Source organism: Platalea leucorodia (assembly GCF_965183815.1).
Source record: "Platalea leucorodia genome assembly, chromosome: 2".
Classification (NCBI taxonomy): domain Eukaryota; kingdom Metazoa; phylum Chordata; class Aves; order Pelecaniformes; family Threskiornithidae; genus Platalea; species Platalea leucorodia.
The window spans coordinates 101766663-101788203 of NC_138824.1; the positions used below are offsets into that span (position 1 = coordinate 101766663).

At 38.7% G+C, this 21541-nt stretch overlaps 2 protein-coding genes and 1 long non-coding RNA gene across 13 annotated transcripts in view; 2 read left to right on the forward strand and 1 right to left on the reverse strand.

Annotated features, from left to right (window-relative positions):
* The window catches only part of SYNJ1 (synaptojanin 1), a 67106-nt gene extending 58462 nt beyond the window's left edge, over positions 1-8644 (forward strand). For 9 of the 11 annotated variants that reach the window (XM_082331708.1, XM_082331713.1, XM_082331714.1 and 6 more), the window contains 2 exons: positions 713-933; positions 5451-8644. In XM_082331708.1, the coding sequence (XP_082187834.1) occupies positions 713-933; positions 5451-6305 (1076 nt within the window). In that variant the 3' untranslated portion in view covers positions 6306-8644. Of the gene's footprint in view, positions 1-712; positions 934-3316; positions 4405-5450 lie in introns of those variants that run through there. The other 2 variants (XM_082331710.1, XM_082331709.1) reach the window with 2 other exon arrangements.
* On the reverse strand, positions 5-8739 carry LOC309599906. Its single transcript, XR_014230362.1, has 3 exons — positions 8651-8739; positions 815-1020; positions 5-332 (listed from the first exon to the last, which is right to left on the reverse strand). It is a non-coding gene; the product is annotated as an uncharacterized lncRNA (long non-coding RNA).
* A 122-nt stretch (positions 8740-8861) lies between these two features.
* On the forward strand, positions 8862-20641 carry LOC309586822 (cilia- and flagella-associated protein 298-like). The gene is made up of 7 exons (XM_082304356.1): positions 8862-9236; positions 11495-11662; positions 13414-13481; positions 15607-15765; positions 16257-16388; positions 18590-18685; positions 18785-20641. Exons 1-7 carry the CDS (start codon positions 9098-9100, stop codon positions 18893-18895), a joined length of 873 nt encoding a protein of 290 aa, XP_082160482.1. The 5' UTR covers positions 8862-9097; the 3' UTR covers positions 18896-20641.
* Positions 20642-21541: the final 900 nt, after the last annotated feature.

The window sequence follows — 21541 nt, forward strand, 5'->3', positions numbered from 1 at the left end:
AAGTGTACTTTAGATGTTAAATATAAATGTCACTGTTCAGTCAAGAGGTACTGTCTCTGGTTTGAATGCTTTGTTTTCAACAGATGTCTTCATTTTTCACTAGAGATTAAGATTCCCGAATGTAGTAACATTTGGCAGTTTCTGTTAGTGTTGATCATCCACAAGTATTGTAAACCTGTATCAGATAATAGGCAGCAGTCAGAGGAGATCTAGACCCACAGAGTTCATGCCATAAAGAGAAACTTCGATCAGATTGCTGTGTTCTGGTCTGGGCACATTAGTGTGTCCTATCAGAGGTGCTGATCACTGGATCGTTCTCTGCAGCGGTTGCTCTGTAATCATAATATTTGGAATAGTGTTTATGTTTGACTCTCAAAGCCACTTCCTAAACTTAAAGGGTTTTTTTTAAATTGTATTAATATCAAAATATGCCTTTTATAATAGTGACTTCCAAAATACTTTTAAATACAACTGAAGTACACTTAAGAATGACATGGTTTCTGTTCTCTATTTTGTATCTATAGTAATAATTTTTAATGGAGACAGGCTGAGCTTTTGATGACTTCTAATCTAATTGCTATGAACACCTGCCATTCTTACGGCCCCTTCTTCTGCAGTTCTGTCTGGTGCTTCCACAGCCACGTGTTCTCTCAGCCATTAAGATTTCTATTACAATTCTTTACAATGAAAAACACTGCAAATATACTTGCAGGCTCACCGTTGCTTCCTGAACCACTAAAGCCTCAGGCTGCTGGACCTGCTCAGCCCACCACTCAGCCCCTGCCTGCGCTAAGGATGCAGGAGCCTCTCATACCTGTGGCATCGCATCCATCTCAAACAAGTGCCCCACAAAGTCTGGAACCCCCACAACCGCCTCCTCGTAGCCGATCATCTCACAGTTTGCCTTCTGAATCTGCTCCTTCACAGCAGCAAGTAAGTAAAAAAACCTTGTATATATGGTTTTTTCATTATGTAAATTAACACAGCTCATACCGAATGCTGTAGATTTGCGAGAAACTCCTAAAGCAAGCAAACAAACAAAAATAAAGGTCAAAAGATTGGATTCAAAGATCATCAGGCTCTAGTAGGATAATACTTAATTGCTTATGTATTGTCCGTGAATAACTAACATCCCAAATGCTAAACATTTAACTTAAGTTATAAGTCTGTCATACAAAATCTTATGAACAGCTTGTTCTTAAAATTATGTAGTCATTTGACAACTTTGTATGGAAAAATACTCAGCCTAAGAAATTTAATTTTATAATGACACATGCATGACTTAAATTGTATAGTAACTAGCTAACACAGGTTTTGATTATAAAGTAAGCTTTATAGATCGCATGATGTGGTGCTTTATGTTGATGATAATTCATTGCAGGAAGATGATACTGATAGATACTTAATAGAAATACATTTCTCCCATTTGCCAGTGTCAATTAAAATATAGAAACACATCAAAATAATCTGAAAATTTAATACTGTAACATAAATATTCTGTACTCCAGAACCATTTAGAGTGTTGTTTTCAAAAAAAAACCCTTTTTCTAGGAAAAGCCATAGTTTCTTACTACTGTTTAAAAAATGCAGAAGTAGGTTTTCAGTGTCATTTACGTATACGTATGGCTAAACTTCTTCACTAAAGGCCAGTGCTGTTAGTTTTTACAGTATCAGGTGCTAGGCCGGATAATACACTACTTAAATAAAAGCACAAATTTGTTGAAGCTGATGGATTTGTTCCCAGTTCTTACCAAGAGTAAATTCGTGGTTTTGTTTTCTGGTGTTTGGGTTTTTTTAAACTCAAACTCAGCTGTGGATATTTATGACTACGTAGGTTTTCATCAGTATTTTAGATTTTTACCTTATCCCTACACCTGAAGCCTGCTTTCACTGACGCAGTTAGTTAATACCTATTTTGTACCACAATGAAGCAGCCAAATTCAGTCCTCAGTGAGTTGATTTAGAATTCTAATTGAAAAATCTTTAAATGTTCTTCCTTTCTTTCTGCTGAACCCCTCTCTCTACCCGTAAACTTTTTTTCATTTTGGAAACTTAGGCCAAAAAACGGAGGTTATTTTTGAATATACAGATAGAATATCAGGACTTTTTGTAGTTTGTTAGAAAGTATGAAGTGTTGCCAGCAGAGAATATACATGGAGGCATAAGGTACTTGAGAACGTACCAATTTTGTGAATAGAAACAGATTGCATTGTGTCACTTTTGAAAGCCTCATACCTAAATGTCGTTTTACCACTGATCATTTTGTGAAAGAGGTGCAAGCAGTTCTTTCAAAATTATTACAAAAATTACATTTATCTGTGAGTATACACAGCAATCAACAATATGCTCAAGAACACTGTAAACAGGTTTTTCAGCTGTATAATGTTGTAGCTATATTGGTAACAATATCCAAACCAGATTGTTTAAGGCTAGTTCAGGGAGCTATAATTTTCTCTGCAATCAGATTTATTTCATTAACACAGGGTGTGCAATCCCAAGGAAGGCCCAATTTGAGCTTCATTTATTGCCTTCAGCTTAGGTTTTTTTATTTCAGTTTCCTTTTTTTCCCTTTTTTTTTTTAGTTAAATGATTTTTATTTCATTTCTTGATCATCATTTGTAAATATGAAGTTTTCTGAGAATAGGTCTTTAAATAAATCCAAAGTCTTTTGAGAGGTAGTGGATTCCAAGCCCATCCTTTGATTCAAAACTTGATTGTGATACTTAAGAACCTAAATATCTCCTTATAAAAATAATTGCTTGTATACAGTGTGAATATTCAAGACTATAGATTACCAAGCAATACATTAAAAAAGAAAAGTAGCTATTGTAAATAGTTTTATTTATTGTAAATTAAGGAGATTTTGGTTTTTGATTGAACGAGAAGTCTTACATTTTTTTTCAGCTTGAAAAGCTGTTACTCTAGATGAGTGATTATACCAACACAGTTCCCAGAATGAGGGCTATAGTGCTTTTCATGTTAATAGATGGTTAGAATTAGACCGTCAATAGTCAAATTCTTATAATAAGTCTTCAAAAAACAGCACAATCAGCTGCACAATGAATGTCTATATGGAAATAACATTAGAAGTGGCTTGAGCTGGTTTTTTTTGACTCTTAATGGTAGAGCTTATAAGTCTTACAATAGAATATAATAGAAATTTAAAATTTAATGTGTAATAAATATTTTTGGTTTGTATTCATATCTCAAAAAATGGCTTTGTGAAAACTTAAAGTATTTTTAACATGAGGTTGCTTTGTTACTTGGATTTTCTTCCTAATTTTCTTTCCTTTGATGTCTGTTTCTCTTTCACAAGCAGGAGCAACCATCAGGGTAACAGGTATCTGACTATTTACCAATCTTGTATGTGGTCTCCATCTATTCAAGCAGAAAAGATGTATGAATCTTGTTTTCATACATCTGCAGTCTCATCCACGTTAAAAATCACCTGTCCACATTAATGAATTGACTGTCATACCATAGTTTGCTTTTTCCTTTCATAATGCAATTAAAATTGATACTGTTAACTGTATTTATTAGTGCCATAGCCAATATTTTGCTTCATCATCTTTTATGAAACAATTGGAACCTCACGTATGTTGCTTAGTCACTGCTGAATCTCTTGGTCTCAGTCTATTTGGAAAAAAATGAGTAGGTGTTGGAGTTAACATTTCTCTTTAATACAAATAAATCCTGATGCAATTGCACTACCAAAGTTTTTTCAAAATAAAACCCATATTTCACATTTCTCAAAGAACAGAGAACTTACTATTACCCAAAGTAAAATATACTGTTTGTTACAATTTTAAAAGCATTTGGTTCCAGAATTATTCAGAGCACATTTTTACTTACAATAAAGAGCAACTGGGATTCATAGTTTCTTTGGGATCTTGTACTTTTTGATAACTTGGTTAATGAACGCAGAACTTAACCAGCTGGTGTCAAGCTGCATTTGATTTATATTCTTTCTACAGTTCAATTTTTCACATTTCCCCCCTCAGTTACTTGATGCCTTTGTTTTAATAGTATTTTCCAAAACACTTACTATGTACATGTAAAAATACCAATATTGGAACTCCTCTATTTATGGTTTGGTAACATTAGGCCTCATCTATTTCAGAAACTCTCTGATGTAGTACCAGGGATGCATGTAACCGACATTGTTGTTTCAAAAAAACCACCAGAGCAAATGCATTGTTGCCAGCATACTTCGTTTCTCCTGCCAACCAATTCAAGCTACAACTGCAATTTTTTAAAAGAAATTGCTATACTGGATACATTGGGAAAAACTTATAGTATTCCTGACAGTCTCTAAAGCCTGTAGACTAATTTTTCATAGCTGCTTAGGCAGTGGATATGTAGAGACATGCTTCAAACTATTCACAACAAATGCAGTAAAAACAAGAGGTTTAAAGATTGAGCTTAGGCTATAATAATATTGTATTTTAGCTGATAGTTTAGTTTGCATCCTGGTTCAACAAAACATTAGCTCACAGAATTTTCATGCTAAATATCCAAACTATTTGGGTATATTAAGGCAATGTGTTAAAATGACAAATTTGTTTGCGAAATTTGAATTCTCAGAAGCTGTTTTAACTTAAGCTTAATTCTTTGCATTTGTTTAATTCTTTGCATTTGTTTAATAAGGGGAAGCTCCAAAATCTGTTCTGTCAATGTGATGACTTGAACAAAGGTAGATATTCTACCTTTCTGGACAGTTGTTACAAAGTATAAAAGTTGCATTGTTGTTTGAAGAAATTTATAAAACCAGGAATATTTTGTTTTTAAAAGATGAGAAGTTCTGTGGAGAAAACTCTGTCTTCTCCATTTGGTATTATTCTAAACAATGATAACTTGCCATTTTAAAATATTACAAACTGATGGTTGTACTTTCACATGTCAAGAAGCACTGGAGATGCCTACAGATGCCTATGTCTACACAGAAATGTCTGAAGTGCATATACTAATAAAACTAATTTTTTCCTTTCATTGTGATGCTTAAATATTGCTTGTAACATCAGCGTTATAAATTCTCAATGAAACCTAGAGCTTTTTATTTCATATTTGTGCTGGGTTATCACTTGTTTAGAATACAGCATCATTTCCCAAGTTTCTTAAAGATTTTCTTATACAATGTCCACTAGGGCTTTTGGCTAGGATTCTGACCTGCATAAAGTAGATTCAAGTTGCTTCAACCAACAAGGGGGAAAATTGTGTTTACCAACTAGTAGGCTCTTCTTCAGAGAAGAGGTTAAGGGTTAGTGTTTTCCAGAAAAGAAGCAATCATTCCACTACAAGTGCATTGGGCAAGTTACAACTGAATTGTAGTGAAGCTTCAATTTAAGCCCAAGAGCTTCTTTTCTTCTCATAGAAGAGTGAGAAATGGGGAGTTAGAAATAATCTTAAAACAGCCAGCCACATGATTACTAAGCACCTTGTTTTCTTTCCAGATTAAAACAAATGGAACATACGGCACTAAACTTGAAACACAGTTAGACAGTGACCCTTTTGAAGATTTGTCATTTAAGCTGCTTGTGTCAAAGATGCAGACGTCTGTTCAAACATCACCTGTTCCGACTTTAAACCAAAAGGAGTTGATACAGTTGCCTTCAGCAACACAAAGAAATGCTGATATTTTGAATACTGTAAATTGCATGCCAGCAACGCCTCCTATTCCAACCTTCAACACGTCCCAAGAACATAGGCGCAGCTCTCCAAATCCATTTATTACTGGACTGAACTGCACAAATCCATTCACTGAAAGAACTCCTAATGCTGGAAACCCATTTAGAACGGAAACGCAAGAGTCTAAAATAACTTCACATTTACTAGAAGGACGTGCCGCTTGCAATCCTTTCCCTTCTCTAAATCCCCCCAGTTGTAATACAAGCAAGCCTGTATTTTCTGTTGATGCATCTGAAAACACTTTTTGCTTGCGAAGTAAATCTCTCATGGTAAAAAATGTACAGCCAAAAGGATGGGTAACGTTCGATGATGAGGAGGAGAATTTCAATGTAAAGCTAAAGCCATCTAAAAGTGTTCCAGATTTTAAGCGAATCAGTTCCAGGAAGTCAGCTGGATCTCCAGATTTGCTGGGCACTGAACAAAGTACTTTTCTTGGTTCAGACTTTAACTTTGATAATGACTGGAATAAAAGTTCTACGGATTGCTTCTACACAATGCCAGCAAGAAGACCACCTGCACCTCCTGTACCATCAAGAATAACCAGCAACAGATCCCCCACAGATCCTTTCACTTCTTTGGCACCTAAGGTGTCACCAACGCAAGATTTTACAGAAAGATAGATGTTCAAAAATGTAAGAGGTTATATTTGTTGCTACATTTATCCAGTAGAATAATTGGGCATTTGAGATTATTCTGTGTGCAATAATTAATTGTCAAATGCACTGAGACTTAACTTTACTCGTAAACAGCCACTATTGTTTGTGTATAAATTTTGGATATGTATATATGGTAGAGCACAAAAAATTGTCTGAAATTTATTAAAATCCTGATGTAATAGTATTTGAGTAGACAGAGAAAAGGATGAGCTACTAATCTCATTAAAATATACCAATCTTGGATATAGTTTTTGTTTAGGGAGCTCTCTCATTTCTGTTCCCCTTTGTGGAATTTCAAAAAAAAAAAAAAAAAAAAAAAAAAAAAAAGAGGCTCCCTGCTGGAAGCCTCCCCACTCCCTTCTTACTGTTTTGTTAACTGATATTTATAAGTATTTACCAAAGAGCTGCCAAAGTTTATTGAGATTTGAATGTTGACAAGTATTGTTTAGAAGTTCGTGTAATTTATAACAGAGGCTATGGATATTTGTAAGGCTTATATTTGAATTTGAGGCACAACAAAAATAGTTTAATTTCAAAATACAAACAAAACTTTGCATATTAATATATTCAATATTTGCTTTTAATTTTCTGTGTCAGTACATTTCACCTATTAAATATTATTGTGACATATATTCACTCGCATTACTTCAGAATAATTGTTCCATATCATCCATTTATTCATTGCTATTTCAAAGATACTTTTTTCCACAAATTGGAAACAACTGATACAACAAGTTTTCCCTCAGCCTCCAGAAAAAAATTCCCCTTGGGTTTTGAGATACAAAGCAGTCTTTAGCAGTTGCAGACAACATATTGGAGTTGCCTTGTCCCACTCTCCTCTTTTGCACATTGGAAGTGTTTTCTTGTCCTATAGAAAGACCTGAGTGAGGGAATCGGCAGCCATGTTACAAGATCAAAGAAGAGAGCGTCATCTTAATGTGGCTGGGCTGTCTGCTCAGCATCCTCCCTATCTGCTAGACTTACTGCTGTATTTTTAAAGTCTTACTTCAAAGAAAACAGGAGAACAGTCATTCTCTGAGCTGAACAATATCATTCTGTCACTTCTGCAGTTAAAACTAAATGAGTGACTCTTCCTCGCCCAGAGACAGTGACCATCCTCCACGTGGTGCTGCTTTCAGGCTAGTGGAGGCTAAGTCACGGTTCTACGTATCATGCTATAGAAACGCAACTCTCTGTGCTTTCATGATTTTCTAAAGCTCCCATGAGATTACATAAAATACGGTATTTTGTTATCTTGAAGCAATTTAAAATAACTGATTTCCTTAGCTCCATTTATTTATGCTATAAAACCCTGCAGTTCTCCTTACAATTTGCGGTGGCTTAGGACATAACTTGTGTATGCAGCTGCGTGCTTTCATCCAAAGCCGAATGTGTCACAATGTTGTCATCTCTTGGGGGACTGCAAATACGTGCCCACACGCGTCGGCTTACTTGCGAACAAACCGTACTGGTTCTGCAAAACCAGGGACTGAAACACAACGTACTAGCATTATATTTATAGTAGCAAAATACACAATGACAGTACCTTTTTTTTTAAAATTCTCGAATGCTATCAAAACATTATTTATAAAAGAAGCCACTCTTCCTTTAAACAGTATATGGTTAGCCATGAGCCGCAGTGGGATAGAGGAGTGATGATAGTGAGTTTTATATTGTGCTTTTTTCTGTTCAGGTCATTAAACAGTACTTGCACATTTTAAACAGCAGTGGTACTATACTCTTTGTGCTTCGGTATGTGGATTACCTTGTTTTAAACTGTTGCTATAAACATCTGTGTGATTGGTGTTTTGGTATATTCTTACATTAGCAAAACAATTTTTGGGGGAAACTTTTTGCTAGTGGGAGTTACGTGATAAATATGTTCTTTGTTGAATATTTAATTACAGTGATTAAAAACTACCGTCTAAAATGTACCTGGTATACAGCACCTCTACACTTTACAGGATTACGGAGATGGACAGCAAAGTACTGCAAAGATCACAAGAAATGCTCCAAAAATATAGCGTGTAGATACATAGCTAACCGCTGTAACGTGTAGTAACGAAGATAATTACTAGCAGAAGTTCTGAAAATACTAAGAATTAAAATTAGAGACGCTCAACACGTTTTCATGAACTCTGTGTTCCCTGTGGTAAATCGCTCTGTTAAATGTAACGGTTTTCTTGCTTGTGGCACACAAATATTTATGGCTGTATCCTTTCCAGAGCTGCAGTATTGAAACTCAGTGGCGTACAACATTCCGTAGCTACCCTGTGGAAGGCGGTGGTGTATTCATGAAATAAACATACCTGCCCTTACGCAACGTTAGCTTTTTCGCTCGCTTTGTACCTCAGGTGCCTCCCCGCGCCCCTCCTTACGTCGGCACCTCTGCGCCGGCAGTTACCGCTAGGAGGGGTGGTGCGCGCCCCGGAAGCGTCCCTGATGACGACAGCGGGGGGGGCGGAAGCGGAAGCGCCGCGGGTCTGCGCGGCGGAGGGGGCCGGCGCCGGGTGGGAGGCACCGTTGCTCGCGGCTCCGGTGGGCGGGCGGTAGCGGGGCGGGCGGCGCCGCGCCCTCAGGGCGGCCCGGAAGCGGCGGGCGCGGCCGTTTCCCCCCCCCCCCCCCGCGCTCCCTTCCCGCTGCCGGTATCCAGGGACGCGGATCCGTTGCTGTGGGGAGGGAGGGGAGACGGGCAGCGGCTGCAACGGCATTAACGGCCGCCTCCTCTCCCCGCACCGGCCCCGAGCGGCCCCGCCATGGTGCGGCTCCACGTGAAGCGCGGCGACGAGAGCCAGTTCCTGCTGGAGGCGGCCGCCAGCGCCCGCCTGGCCGACCTGGCGCCCCTCGTCGCCCGCATCTACAACGGGAGGCTGAAGGTGCAGCGCCTCTGCTCAGGTACCGGCCCGCCCCGCGTAGGCAGGGCTGGGCTCGCCGCCTGCCCGGGCCTGGCCGCCCCTCCGGCGGGTGCGGAGCTCTGAGGCGGGGGGACGGGCCGCTGTCGGAGCGAGGGGAGGCCGGCTGCCCGCGGCTGGAGCACCCCTCCGCCTCCTGGCTGTTTGTGCCCCGCTGGGAGGTTGCTTGGCTGCAGCCTCGCAGGAGGTCTGTGCTGGCAGGCGTTAAGAAATACCTCTCAAATCCTAGCTTAGCACCACAAGCCATCCTCCCCTAAATCTAAGAGAAGAGCGAATCCCTACCAAAGTTGCCAAGCCACGTGTAAATTCCCACTTTCTGGTATTTTGGTAGTCCTTATGTTTTGGAGACTGTTTGGAGCTCTGAGCTTCCCACTGTACATGGCCGAAAATTCATCTGTTGCGTGACTGAACTGCAGCATGTCCTGTCCCACAGAGGCTGCATAAATCCTTTGTGACCAGAGGCGTACCCGATACGTGAATGAAATTCTCGTGCTGCCTAGTGCATGCATGGTGCGAGGCATCCGCTTGCCATGTGATGGAGAGTATGGGTGTGTCTGAATTAGGGCTTTAGTTCAATTCAGGAGTCAACTTTTGAAAAATATTTACTGTTTGTCCCTGCTGACCACGCTTTGGTTCGCTTTGTGGATCAGCCTGGGAACACGTGAAGTGGGATTCCCTTCAGGTGAGATTGACCTGAGGGATGTGGTCTGTCTAGGCCTAATGTGCTCCAGCCTCAAATATGTTTGTAGTGTATGAGGCCATACTGAGGATAATCTGAAATAAAAAAATGCCAAAACCCAAACACCGTGGTGTCCTGGTTTCAGCTGGGATGGGGTTAATTTTCTTCCTAGTAGCTGGTATAGTGCTGTGTTTTGGATTTAGGATGAGAATAATGTTGGTAACACACTGATGTTTTAGTTGTTGCTAAGTAGTGTTTACACTAGTCAAGGACTTTTCAGCTTCCCGTGCTCTGCCAGGGGCACAAGAAGCTGGGAGGGGGCACAGCCAGGACAGCTGACCCAGACTGGGTCATATTCCATACCATATGGCTATTCCATACCATATGGCTATTCCATACCATATGGCATCATGCTCAGTATATAAACTGGGGGAGTTGGCCGGGGGCCAGCAATCACTGCTCAGGGATGTGCTGGGTATCCTATATAATATAAATAATATATATAAATAAATACATATATAAATAAATACATATAAAAATAAATATATGCTGGCTGGGGTTAAACCATGACACGTGGTTACCGTATTTTCAGCACTCACTCTTTCCACAGATCTGCTGCTGTTGCTCCACAGTACTTGCTAATTTAGTCTTAGCCTTTATGTTGTCATGTGTGCGCCTATATTCCCAGCCACAGGAACGGGATTGCCATTTCTTGGGACTTGGGGTACTTCTGGTGTGTCTGTTGTGAGATGGATATGCTTTAATTAATGTGGTGATGGTAAAGAGGCTGGGGGTCCTTCAAGGAAAGGATGCTGTGAAGCGGGCTGACAGCTGGATAAGTTGTTCTGGGGGAAGGCAGTGAGTGTAGCTTGCAGGCCATGGATCAGACGCGACAGGCTAGACAAGAGTTAAGAAACTGAATCCATGCGCTGTCTGCTCTCGCTGCGTGAGACTGTGCATTGGTAACCAGCGTTTGCACCTCTCTGTTGTCTCAGCTAGAATTACCCTGTACCATTTTTTCTTGATTAGACATAAATTATTGTAGAGACTTTTTTATTTCATACTGGGTGTGAATCTGACCCCTTGCGTTGGATGTCACATGGACAAAGCTATAGGTAGCCCAGTTACATATTTTCTGAACTGCAAAGAAATTTATTACTTCGTAACAATAAAATGTTTTTCCATTTCAAAAGAAGTTGCTTTCCCAAAAGTACTTAGAAAAAGGAATATGCAGTCAGCTAAAGCTGATTAAGGAAGTACCAAAAAGAAAAAGTTTATGGCCAGCAAGTATTGTCTAGGTTTGCATACCTGCATTGTATCATTTGTTACATTGTTTCATATATATGCAAAATGTATGAATTATAATGTAATTACAGCACATATAGCTATATATTTGTGTGTATATATATACACACCTTATTATTTATTCCATATACTTAGCTCTTTAGAAACTGAAGGCTAGGAGTAAGTTTTGCCTGCGTGTACATAATGTGAAAGGCTTTTGTAAATGATATGTTCTCAATAACACAGATTTTTAATCTTGTTCTCTAAATACTTTAAAGAGATGGAGGAGCTGGCAGAGCATGGTGTTTTCTTGCCTTATAATATGCAAGGACTGACAGATGAGCAAATCGAAGAACTGAAGTTAAAGGATGAGTGGGCAGAAAAGTGTGTGCCAAGTGGTGGAAGTGTCTTCAGGAAGGATGAAATTGGGCGAAGAAATGGACATGGTAAATCAATCGAAAATGTTTGTTTCTTTCCCTGCAGACATAGATAATCTATAATATAATGAGGAACATGAAAACCATAATTCTGGACCTGTCACTTTTACCTCACTGTCCTAGAAGATGGAAAAAAGTTAATAGATATTAAGTATACATATTTCAGGCCAGCATGTTAGCTGGCTCTTGTTTATTTGCTAATTATAAAAATAATCCGTATAAAAATAAGTAGTAACTATTTTAAGAGCCTGCTTTCACGACAGATCAGCTAAAATATCAGTTACATAGGCAAGTCTTCTGTCTTGGATTAGGGCCTGGTGTAATGTTGATTTAAAAGCCTAAATAGCAGTATATCTCTTCAGCACATATGTTATTTAACTGTGCAACTGTAGTACTTGGAAGTAAACTCCAAAGATAAGTAAACAATTATCAGAAGCAAGTTTTACTGTTTCACTTTAATTTATTCTCCCCATTTGTAAATGCATACTTGTGTACAGTTTTTCCCCAGAGGCTCCAAGATACATTAACAGGTTGTTTTCCTAATATTTCTCCTTTTTTCTCATTTGCTGTGACTCAGACTTACTGAATTCGATCCTGTCACTTTTTCCTTCTGCAACTCCAGCCAAGTGGTTTTGCCTTAGCACTTGGTATGTGCATCGAGCACCACTTTAGAGTTGAGAGCACGAGGACTGATTGCACAGAATAGACCGCAATTGTCTTCTTGCTGTCTGTCCCTGTACTCCTGACACCACAGGCGCCCCTGTTGGGTCAGCCGCCCTTTAGATGTTGATGGCAGGGCAGCTCAGTTAAGGAGGAATCTTTGGATAACGTAGTGTTAACTTGTCGTATGCAAACAGCTTACTCCAAGTGTCTTATTTTGGGGAAAATAATTCTTCTAACACAACACATTGTGCAATCAAATTTAAGCCTTTGCTGAACTTGATTAAGAGCTTATATCATAGTAACATGTTTTCCCTCCTAACTGCGTTCTCAGAAATAGCTGGGTGTCTCGTATGTAGGCACGCGGACAAAGCCGGTCTTGTTTGGCCTGGGTGTGAGCAGTGTCAGGCCTTACAGTAAAAATTTGCAAGCAACATTAACATAAGGACAGTACCACTTGTAGTTGTACTCGGGCATTTATTTGTTAGTGGGAGGACAGCTTTGTAATATTAACAAAGTTATAATATTGAACAGCATGGAAATGTGGGCCAAACTAAATACCATCAAATGATGCATTTAAATGTTCAGCTGTGAATGAATATGATTTAATTGGATTTTTGTTTTTGAGGAGAGGCTTTTTATAACAATTAAAAGAGGTAACTGTAATATGAAATGCACATTGTATTTGCAAAACTGCATTTGCTGTTAGATTGAAATTTTAATTGGAAAAAAGTCAGAAAATTCCAAGCTCTTGTCCCTTTTGTGCACATCTGCCAGCACAGCCCGCAATAGTCATAAGTATGGCATGGGAAAGAGAGTCTTGGTTTTGGTTGTGGTGAGTATGAGATGGTGGCTGTTGCTTTCTACTCAGTATTTTTGTGCCAAATGAAGTTCCAAATACCAATCAAATGTCTTTGTGGCAAAGTAAGTTTGGCTCTCCCAGGACAAATACTGTTTTGTTTCTTAGGTTAGTAAGAAATATGGCAGTGAACTAGCAAACTCGTTTAATTTGCTTGCAGTAGAGAATAACCTGGACAAGTCATTTACTTGGTTTCTTTATAGTAAGTGTAGACTATTAAATATCTGTCTCTACTTTTTAGCTCCAAATGAAAAAATGCAGCAAGTTATAAAGAAGACAATAGAGGAAGCCAAGGCATTAATCTCTAAGGTAAGCTTTCTGAAGTAGCATGTGGTATGTGGGACTTTCATAATAGGTGCTGTGTAGTTGGGCAGCTTAAGAAAAAATAGACTTTTTTCAGTGCTAACATTTTTTGAGTAATATCATGAAGTGATGTGAACAGTCTAATAAAAACTGACATTTCTGTTAATGATTTTATTAATGGCTTCTGGCAAGCTGGTTCAACAAGTTAAGGAATCAGGTATTAAACATCAAGTGAATGCTGGCAGCCGAGACCACACTGAACGATTAAATCACATTTAATTTTATCCACATGCTCTTAATTTGTTGTTGATGCATTCTTTAGGTGAATGCTTGTCGTGTTTTCTGGTGAAAAATTAACTGCATTCTGTGATGTTCCTTGAATAAAATACCTTTTGCTCATTAACATAGTCTTTCGAGTTTTATGTATAATTCATTGAAAAATGTGTTCTAATCTCTTAGATTAGTCCTTGGTTTTACAAGCACTTGGACTCATGCTCAGTCCCAATGAGTTTGTGTGTTTAAAGATAAGTGTGAGGGTTTGCCCTGATGGAACTATGGTCTCAATGATTCAACTTCATTTTACCAAATCTGCAGATGTGCTGTATTGTTTCTCAACTTTCATATGACGTTGAAACACAAATTAAGTAATAGTTGTTATCAGGTTGCTTTCCTATAAACATCTGCAAGTAATTTTCTTCTCCCTACCCCTACAGTTCTGTGAATTAGTATGTGTGGAACTTTAAAACAGCTTTAAACCAGTTATGCAAATAGATAACGTTACTGAATTTTTAGTGTTTCCTGTGCACTTAAATTGGCCTTCTTGGCTGTTTCGTTGCTGATAACAGTGTCATATCAGTCATTGAGAGTGAGCAGCTCAGTGTTTCCAAAGGCCTCGTGGAGGCAAGCCGAGGAGCTGCCCTATTGCCTGTCAGCGCTTCCAATGCGCTGAGTTGCAGCAAACTTTTCCCGAATTGAGGCAGGATTTCAGACAAACTGTTCTGAGTCATAGCAAAATCTGTGCAAAATGAGGGATGTTTCAGATTAAAGCTTCTGGACTATAAAGATTTTCTCCAGATGGACTGTTTTTTCTGTTGGATTGCATTTCATCAACTCTTTCTAAACAGAGAGGAAATTAATAATATGTATTTTTACTTCTTGAGTCGAAAATACCTGCAGATCTGGTCTCCACTTTGCAGGTCTTCCTGGGTGAAACTTCCAACTATGTACCATGTTGTCATTTACAATAAAAAGTTGCAAAATTGCCACACTGCATGCTGACTTACTCCAGAAATCACTGCCATTCACTGGTGAATGAAGTTAAGGATAGTTTGTGAAGTGGTTTGTTAGGTTCATCGCTTTATAATGATGAAAATGAAAAAATATGCCTGTTTATTTAAAACAACAAAAAAAAGGTTGATCATCTGAGATTAAGAAAACAATTGTACTTGCCAGTTAAGTAGTTTAAGCGCATCCACAAGGAGGCAACATTCTCTTACTCTCTTTTTTATAAACCTTGATACTTAAAATATTGGAACTGTTAAATCCATAAGCAAAAACTTTTTCTTCTCTTCCAGATGCGTCTTGTTTTTCCTCTGTCTGTTGCAGTAGGGTTTGGAATGATCTCAAGTATTTGATCTTACAGATCTCTGCATAAGCCGTGCAATATGCCAAACTTTACTCTTCTGCTCACATGTGCTCTATTTTTTTTCCTCAAGTTTCAGGCCCCTTCTTTAGCCCTCCCTTGAATTCTACTCTTTTGAATCTTGTTCATGAATCGCAAGTACTTGGAACAAAAGACTCCCCATCCAGTTTCTGTGTTCGTATGTGTACTTACTTGAATGCCTGTATCTCACAGGCATTTGTTGCTAAATGCCTCCTACACAATTTAGTGAAGGATGTCTTTTCCCCTCTGCCCCCCCGCCCCAGTGTAAGCAAGCTAAATGGAGGGGGCAAAAGTGTAGTGATGTATTCAGAAGTCGACACTCAAATGAGAAAATTTGTGCTCCTAATAACTTTGTGCAGCCAGTTAGCTTTGCTCAAATATCCCACTGTTGAACCTTTGAACTGACTACAAAACAAAGTGTTTCTTCATATTTTTTTAAACTATCAATGATTCCTGCCTGTATTTCAGAAACAAGTTCAGGCCAATGTGTGTGTTAATATGGAGATGGTGAAAGATGCATTGGACCAGCTCCGAGGGGCTGTGATGATTGTGTATCCAATGGGATTGCCTCCACATGATCCAGTTAGGATGGAGTTTGAAGATAAAGAAGACTTGTCGGGAACTCATGTATGCAGTAATGTATTTGGATTACATGTAGTGCCTGGGTTGAATATGTGCTATGCTGTTCTCCATTTTATCAATGAAGGTTGTTTTCATTTGCATGACAAATTTTGTTTAATATTTTTGTCTGATAGTTTACGTAAAAGCATGCCAGTAGCTTAACTAGAAAAAAGATGAATGAAGTTTATTTCAAATGCTACATACAAAGTTCAGGTAAGTCTGGGACTCATTTTAAATAGCTTGTCATTTCATTCTAATGCCAGTATTGAGAATTTATTGTCCAAAGTGTTTATGTTAGATCAAGATTGAATGGAATATGAATGAAAATGCTGTAGATGAGTATGAGGAGACAGGTGTAGCAGAAGTATAGTGTAAAATTACACTGGTCTTGCTGTTAGTAATTCCAGAAAGATTTCCCCAGAAAATTTTTCTGGTTTTGAAAAAAAGCAAAAAAACCCACCTCCCAACACTTCACCTTGTTTGTTTATTTGTCACAGGCTGGACTTGAAGTTATAGAAGAATCAGAAGCACAATTATGGTGGGCAGGAAAGGAGTTGAAAGAAACAAAGTTGCTCTCTGACTATGTAGGGAAAAATGAGAAAACAACGATCATTGTCAAGATACAGAAAGTAAGTATTGCTGGGAGATTTCTTCACAAGTTATTCACCTTTGGCTGTCTAATTCTCCATGGAAGAGAATTGTCCGTAGGTGTATAAAATGGATTAGATTAGTTCTGTCTTGAGTGTCTTAAAACTGTACGTCTATTTTAAGGTTTTAATTTATTATATTCTAAGTTTTTCTTTAGTAGTTCCTTTGCCTGTCAGTTAAATACTGTAGTTGCTATTACTTGCTCCATAGCACTTCTCTAAAGTACAGCAAAGAGGTATTTAAAAATAGATGAAATACAAACTGAAAAGTTTAAAAAAAAAAAAACAACAAACCCTCAGCTGTCTCTCGGTTCCATCTGAGTGCAGAGCACTGAACAGACCCAGACATTCAGTCTGCCCAGTTTTTCTAATTCTACTTGTGAATGTTTTTGTCTCCATATTCTGGCCTTTAAAAAACAGCTTTAATGCTTTGTGCCTATGTGGTGTATGGATATGTCTCATCCCTGTTTCAGTCTGTTCTGTGTCTGAAAGACAGTATCTGTAACTCGGTGTCTGTAACTCAGTAATTTCCTGCCTGTGGTGCCCTGAGTTTCTTGATGGCAGGTCCTCAAACTGTCTCAGTTGCCTTGGAAATGTGGACATGCATCTTCTTTGAGAGCACATGGGTTGTGGAAGAGCCTGAACTTGCGCTCTCCCAAAGCGTTCAGTGAGAACTTGCTGAGCGCTAGAAGGTAGAACAAGCTGATGGGCCTGCACCACCCAATTGTGCTGCAGCTCACCTAAAGCTCCCAGCTGACATTTTTTTAAAGAAATGAGACTTTCCAGCTGTCAGATGTGGTGAAGCAGATGAGGCCTTCTGTGTTAGTTGTGAACACAGGTCTGAGTCATCCTCTGGAGTAATGAGCTAAAATGAGGCCAAGATCTGCTGCTTCTCAGTTTTATAGACCTGATGCTTCAGGAAAAGCCAGCCATTAAGTGTATACTGGTGTCTGATGCAATGGTCGTGTTCTTGCAATATCAGAATTAGTACCAAGCTACTGGGACTGTTCGTTATTTTTTTGGACAAAGTGATTTTGTACTAACTGCGCAGTTGTGTTTATCTCTGGTGAGAATGCCATACTCAAGGGAAGAATGTTTGGTGTTTCAGTTCACTTTCAGAGCTTTGTCAGAAGATGATCATGTGTGTGTGTATATATATGGTTTTTTTATATATATAAAAATTACCACATTCAGAGGGTGCTTTTGTGAATGTCAGGTGTCTCAGAGTACTTATCCATAGCTCAGAATTATTCTGGAGCGGCATTTCACTTCCACGGCAGTGAGAGCTTCTCTGCCACAGAAAGCATTAATGTTTATGGTAGAGGTTTTTATCTGCAGATTATCTCTTATTATCTGCAATAGAATTCCTCAAAGATAAGTCAAGTGATTTGTGTGTTTGTCATTTAGAAGACCAGAATTGCTTTCTTTTTCCTATCAGGGTGACTGAAAAATTGTGTGACAACTCAACAACCATTGAAGTGTAGGCTCCCAGGAAAGTTGTCTTACTGTTTCATCGGTTGATGGACCTCTCCAGAGAATGCAAAGTAGTACAGTGGTTTTCTGTCTGACAAGGAATCCTGCATTCTTGACTTGGAGAGCTAATTTAAACCACCTCAAACCCTTTTTGTTCCAGAGAGGATTCACCATCTCCATTCAAACTGTTCTGTTTGCTATTGTTGACAATAGTTGTCATCAGCTATTTTCTGCTGTGTGCATCATTTCTTCCATGAGGAGAGTTGCCTGGAAAAAAAAAAATTCTTTTATTTGTAGTGTTTTGTAACTGCCTGCCTTCCCTGCTTTACCAAGTCATATGCCATCCTGAGTCTGTATTACCAGGGGAGATAAAGATGGATGGGCCCATCCTGCAACATCTGGAACGGCCTTAAAGCAGGGAGATTTATTATGTCTTTTAGAGCAGAAGTTTAAGTAAAATAGACTCCATCTTGTTTGCAGCTTCCATTGATGTCAACAGAATTGACAGCATGACTCAGATGCTGAGATGAAAAAATAATTCTCACCTGAATGCAGCAGAAGTTTCTCAACATTTATTTTCCTGTCCTGAGGGACCTTATTAAGTTTGAGAAATCCTATTGTCTGAAGAAAGATTTTGCTATCTTTTCATAGCAGCTTCTCTTTTGTATCACAAATGCTATCATAAAAAAAATTTACGATTTCCCTTTCAGAAAGGACAAGGAGCTCCAGGGCGTGAACCTCTGATTAGTCATGAAGAGCAAAAACAGATGATGCTGTATTACTACAGAAAGCAGGAGGAACTTAAGGTAACAGTGTCTTTTTGCTGTCTGTGAGCTGTGCTGTTGTAGACACTAACTGCAGGTTGCATTCATTACTGCCTTCTTAACCTGTCGTTCTGTTTACAGAAACTAGAAGAGGATGACGATGACTCATTTCTAAATGCTGAGTGGGCAGACAACCATGCTTTGAAAAGGCAATTTCATGGTGTAAAAGACATCAAATGGGGGCCAAGATGAAGCTCTGCACACACCTTTTTGCCTCTTCAAGCTGTTCGGTTGATACACTAGTTTACAACGAGGAGTTGTGTTGTGTGCGGTAGATTCTGCTGACAAAAGCTGAAATTGTCACTTCCGTAGCAGATGCCTGTTTCAGCCTTAGGTTTTCGATAAATGTTTACATTTCTATGTAACTCTAGCAGCACTTGTCTCTGCAAAGAATAGAATCAATCCTGTTGAGGTTTGTTATTTTATTAGATGCTTGTAATTTGAATATTGAAATATTAAACTATTTCATAGATAATATATCTAGTAAATATGCACTAGAATGTTTGGAATTGTTGTGAGTGGTCTTTATACTTTCTTCCTGATTCTTGCATTTCTTTTAGATGGTACGGTCTGTAGAAGGTTATTTTATAAGAAATCAGTTTTCCCAGGCTAATCCAGTGAAAGTTAGTGATTTTTATGTGCTTGTTTGCATTTCAACATAGCTAGTTCCAAACTGTCATTTTTAAATGAGTTGACCTCTTAACAATTGTTTGAAGGAAGTATTTTTATGTAAATACAAATAACACAAAAATCCTTGTGGAATGCTTAATTTTCATTCTTTTGGTTTAGTTTTCATTGACATTGGAAGCCAACCTAGTGATCTCATTCAGTTTAACAAGCTGTTAGCTGTGATGCTTTTATATAAAGATTGACAGAAATCTGTTTACAAAAGTAAGCATCATTTGCAGGTAGACTGGATACAATAAAACCAAGTTTAATAGGGCAAGATCTCTAACACGGAAGTACTTCTAAGATTACGACTGGATTAGAAGTGGTTAGTTTCTAACAAATCAGCATTTCAAAATGAGAAGTAATGAAATTTATCAGAGAGTGTTTCCACTATATGCTTGATGTTAAGGATCTTGTTGCCGTTTCTAAAACGTATCATCACTCAGTTCTGGGTTCAAGACTTGCAAAGGAAATGCTAGTGGACTTGAAGCAATGTTGTGTCTGTTTTTGAAGGAAGTATTCTGATTTGGGATACTGTATGACTAATGGATAATTAAATCTCTAGAATTATCTAGGTAGATAATTAATGTTTAGAAACAAGTTGCTCAAGTTTTACATGTTTATACTTCCGTGTCCTTAAAGGAGATGCTTTTCTATGGAGGCAGATGCACATCCTCGTCAGGTTGCTGAGCAGTGGAATGCCAGGATGCCCTGAAAATTCTATGTGAGGATCAACTGAGTGTTTTAAAAAGAGGTGAACCAATGTGGGCACTCACAGCCAACAACTAAAACCATGTCTTCGTTCACACCTCAAAGCAGTTGTCCCTAGGGCAGCAGGGAGCCGAGAATGCCCGCATTTTCAGTTCTGCAGCGCAGAAAGGCAAGCCAGCTAAGGATGTTGGTTTTGTAGTTTGCAACAGGCTTCAGGACACCAAGTTGCCCCTGCGCACGTGTGCTTCCTCTCCGCCCGAGCCAAACTAGATCACATTCGCAAACTACATCAGTCTCGAGAACAGGCAGTTGCTCATCCGCACGTAGCTTAAGTCAAATTTTAATGTGAAATATTTTTTACAGGTGCCACGTTATGGCACTGTGGTGCTAGGGCTGCTCAGCAACTCTGGAAGTTACTCTGGTTACGTTTGCTGTCTGAAGTTACACCGACATTTGAGATTTTTCATTGATAGTTTTTTTTGTCTTATTCATGCCCTAATCCTCATGTCAGGAGGGCTTAGTGGCAGAGACATTTGAAAACACGAACGTCTGAGAGATTATCAACCAGAAGCTTCCTGCCGTGCCAAACCTGCCAGTGCAACAAGATGGAAGTAAATTCTGTGGTCGTTGAGTGTCCGCTAAAAATACCTGGCTGTGGCTCTCCAGATTCACAAATCTCAATACTGCTGGCTTAAATCTCTCTGCTTGTTTGAGTCATTGTAGAATAACAAAAAGAAAGTGTTTTGCTAGCTGTTTTTTTCCACTGCAATGACAAAGTCATCATTTTCTTTAAGTATTAGTATGGTTGAAGAGACGCGGATCAAGTTAAACTGAAGTGTGTGTTGAACTTGCCGCTGGAAGTTTGAATACAGAAAAGAGAATTAGTGCCATTAACTATTAATGGTGTTTTTACTTCAGTCACTGATTGTTTTAGGAAAGTTTTGTGTCTGGTAGTTTTTCTGGAATATCAACTTTACAGTAACATGTTTTTTACCAAAAAAAAAAAAAAATCAGTATGTGGGATTTTTCTAGGTTGCAAAACTTAAAATATTTTATATTTTAAAACTGCTTGGAATTATTTCAATGTGTCAAGAAAATGGAGCAGGTTTTAAAAGAATACCTTGTTCTACCACTATGTTAGATGAAAATCAGTGTCCTGTACGGTTCTTTGGAGGTTTTTAACCATCTATAGCTGAAGGCTTTTTTCCTAATGTGTTCCTTTGCTATCATCAAAGGGTGGAGTGAAGAAAATCTGGAAATACTTAATTTCTTAATATCACTGGCATCAGTGCAACCCACAGAGACATCATGAATCTTCTTGATCCATAACTGGGATTGGCAGCACTCAGTGAACTCATTATAAAACCATAAAATGCATTTATTTATTATAAAAGCTGTTAGTCACCAAGCTCCAGCTCCTGATCAGTCGTACCCGTTGTAAGAGGCCCAGGTTGCCAG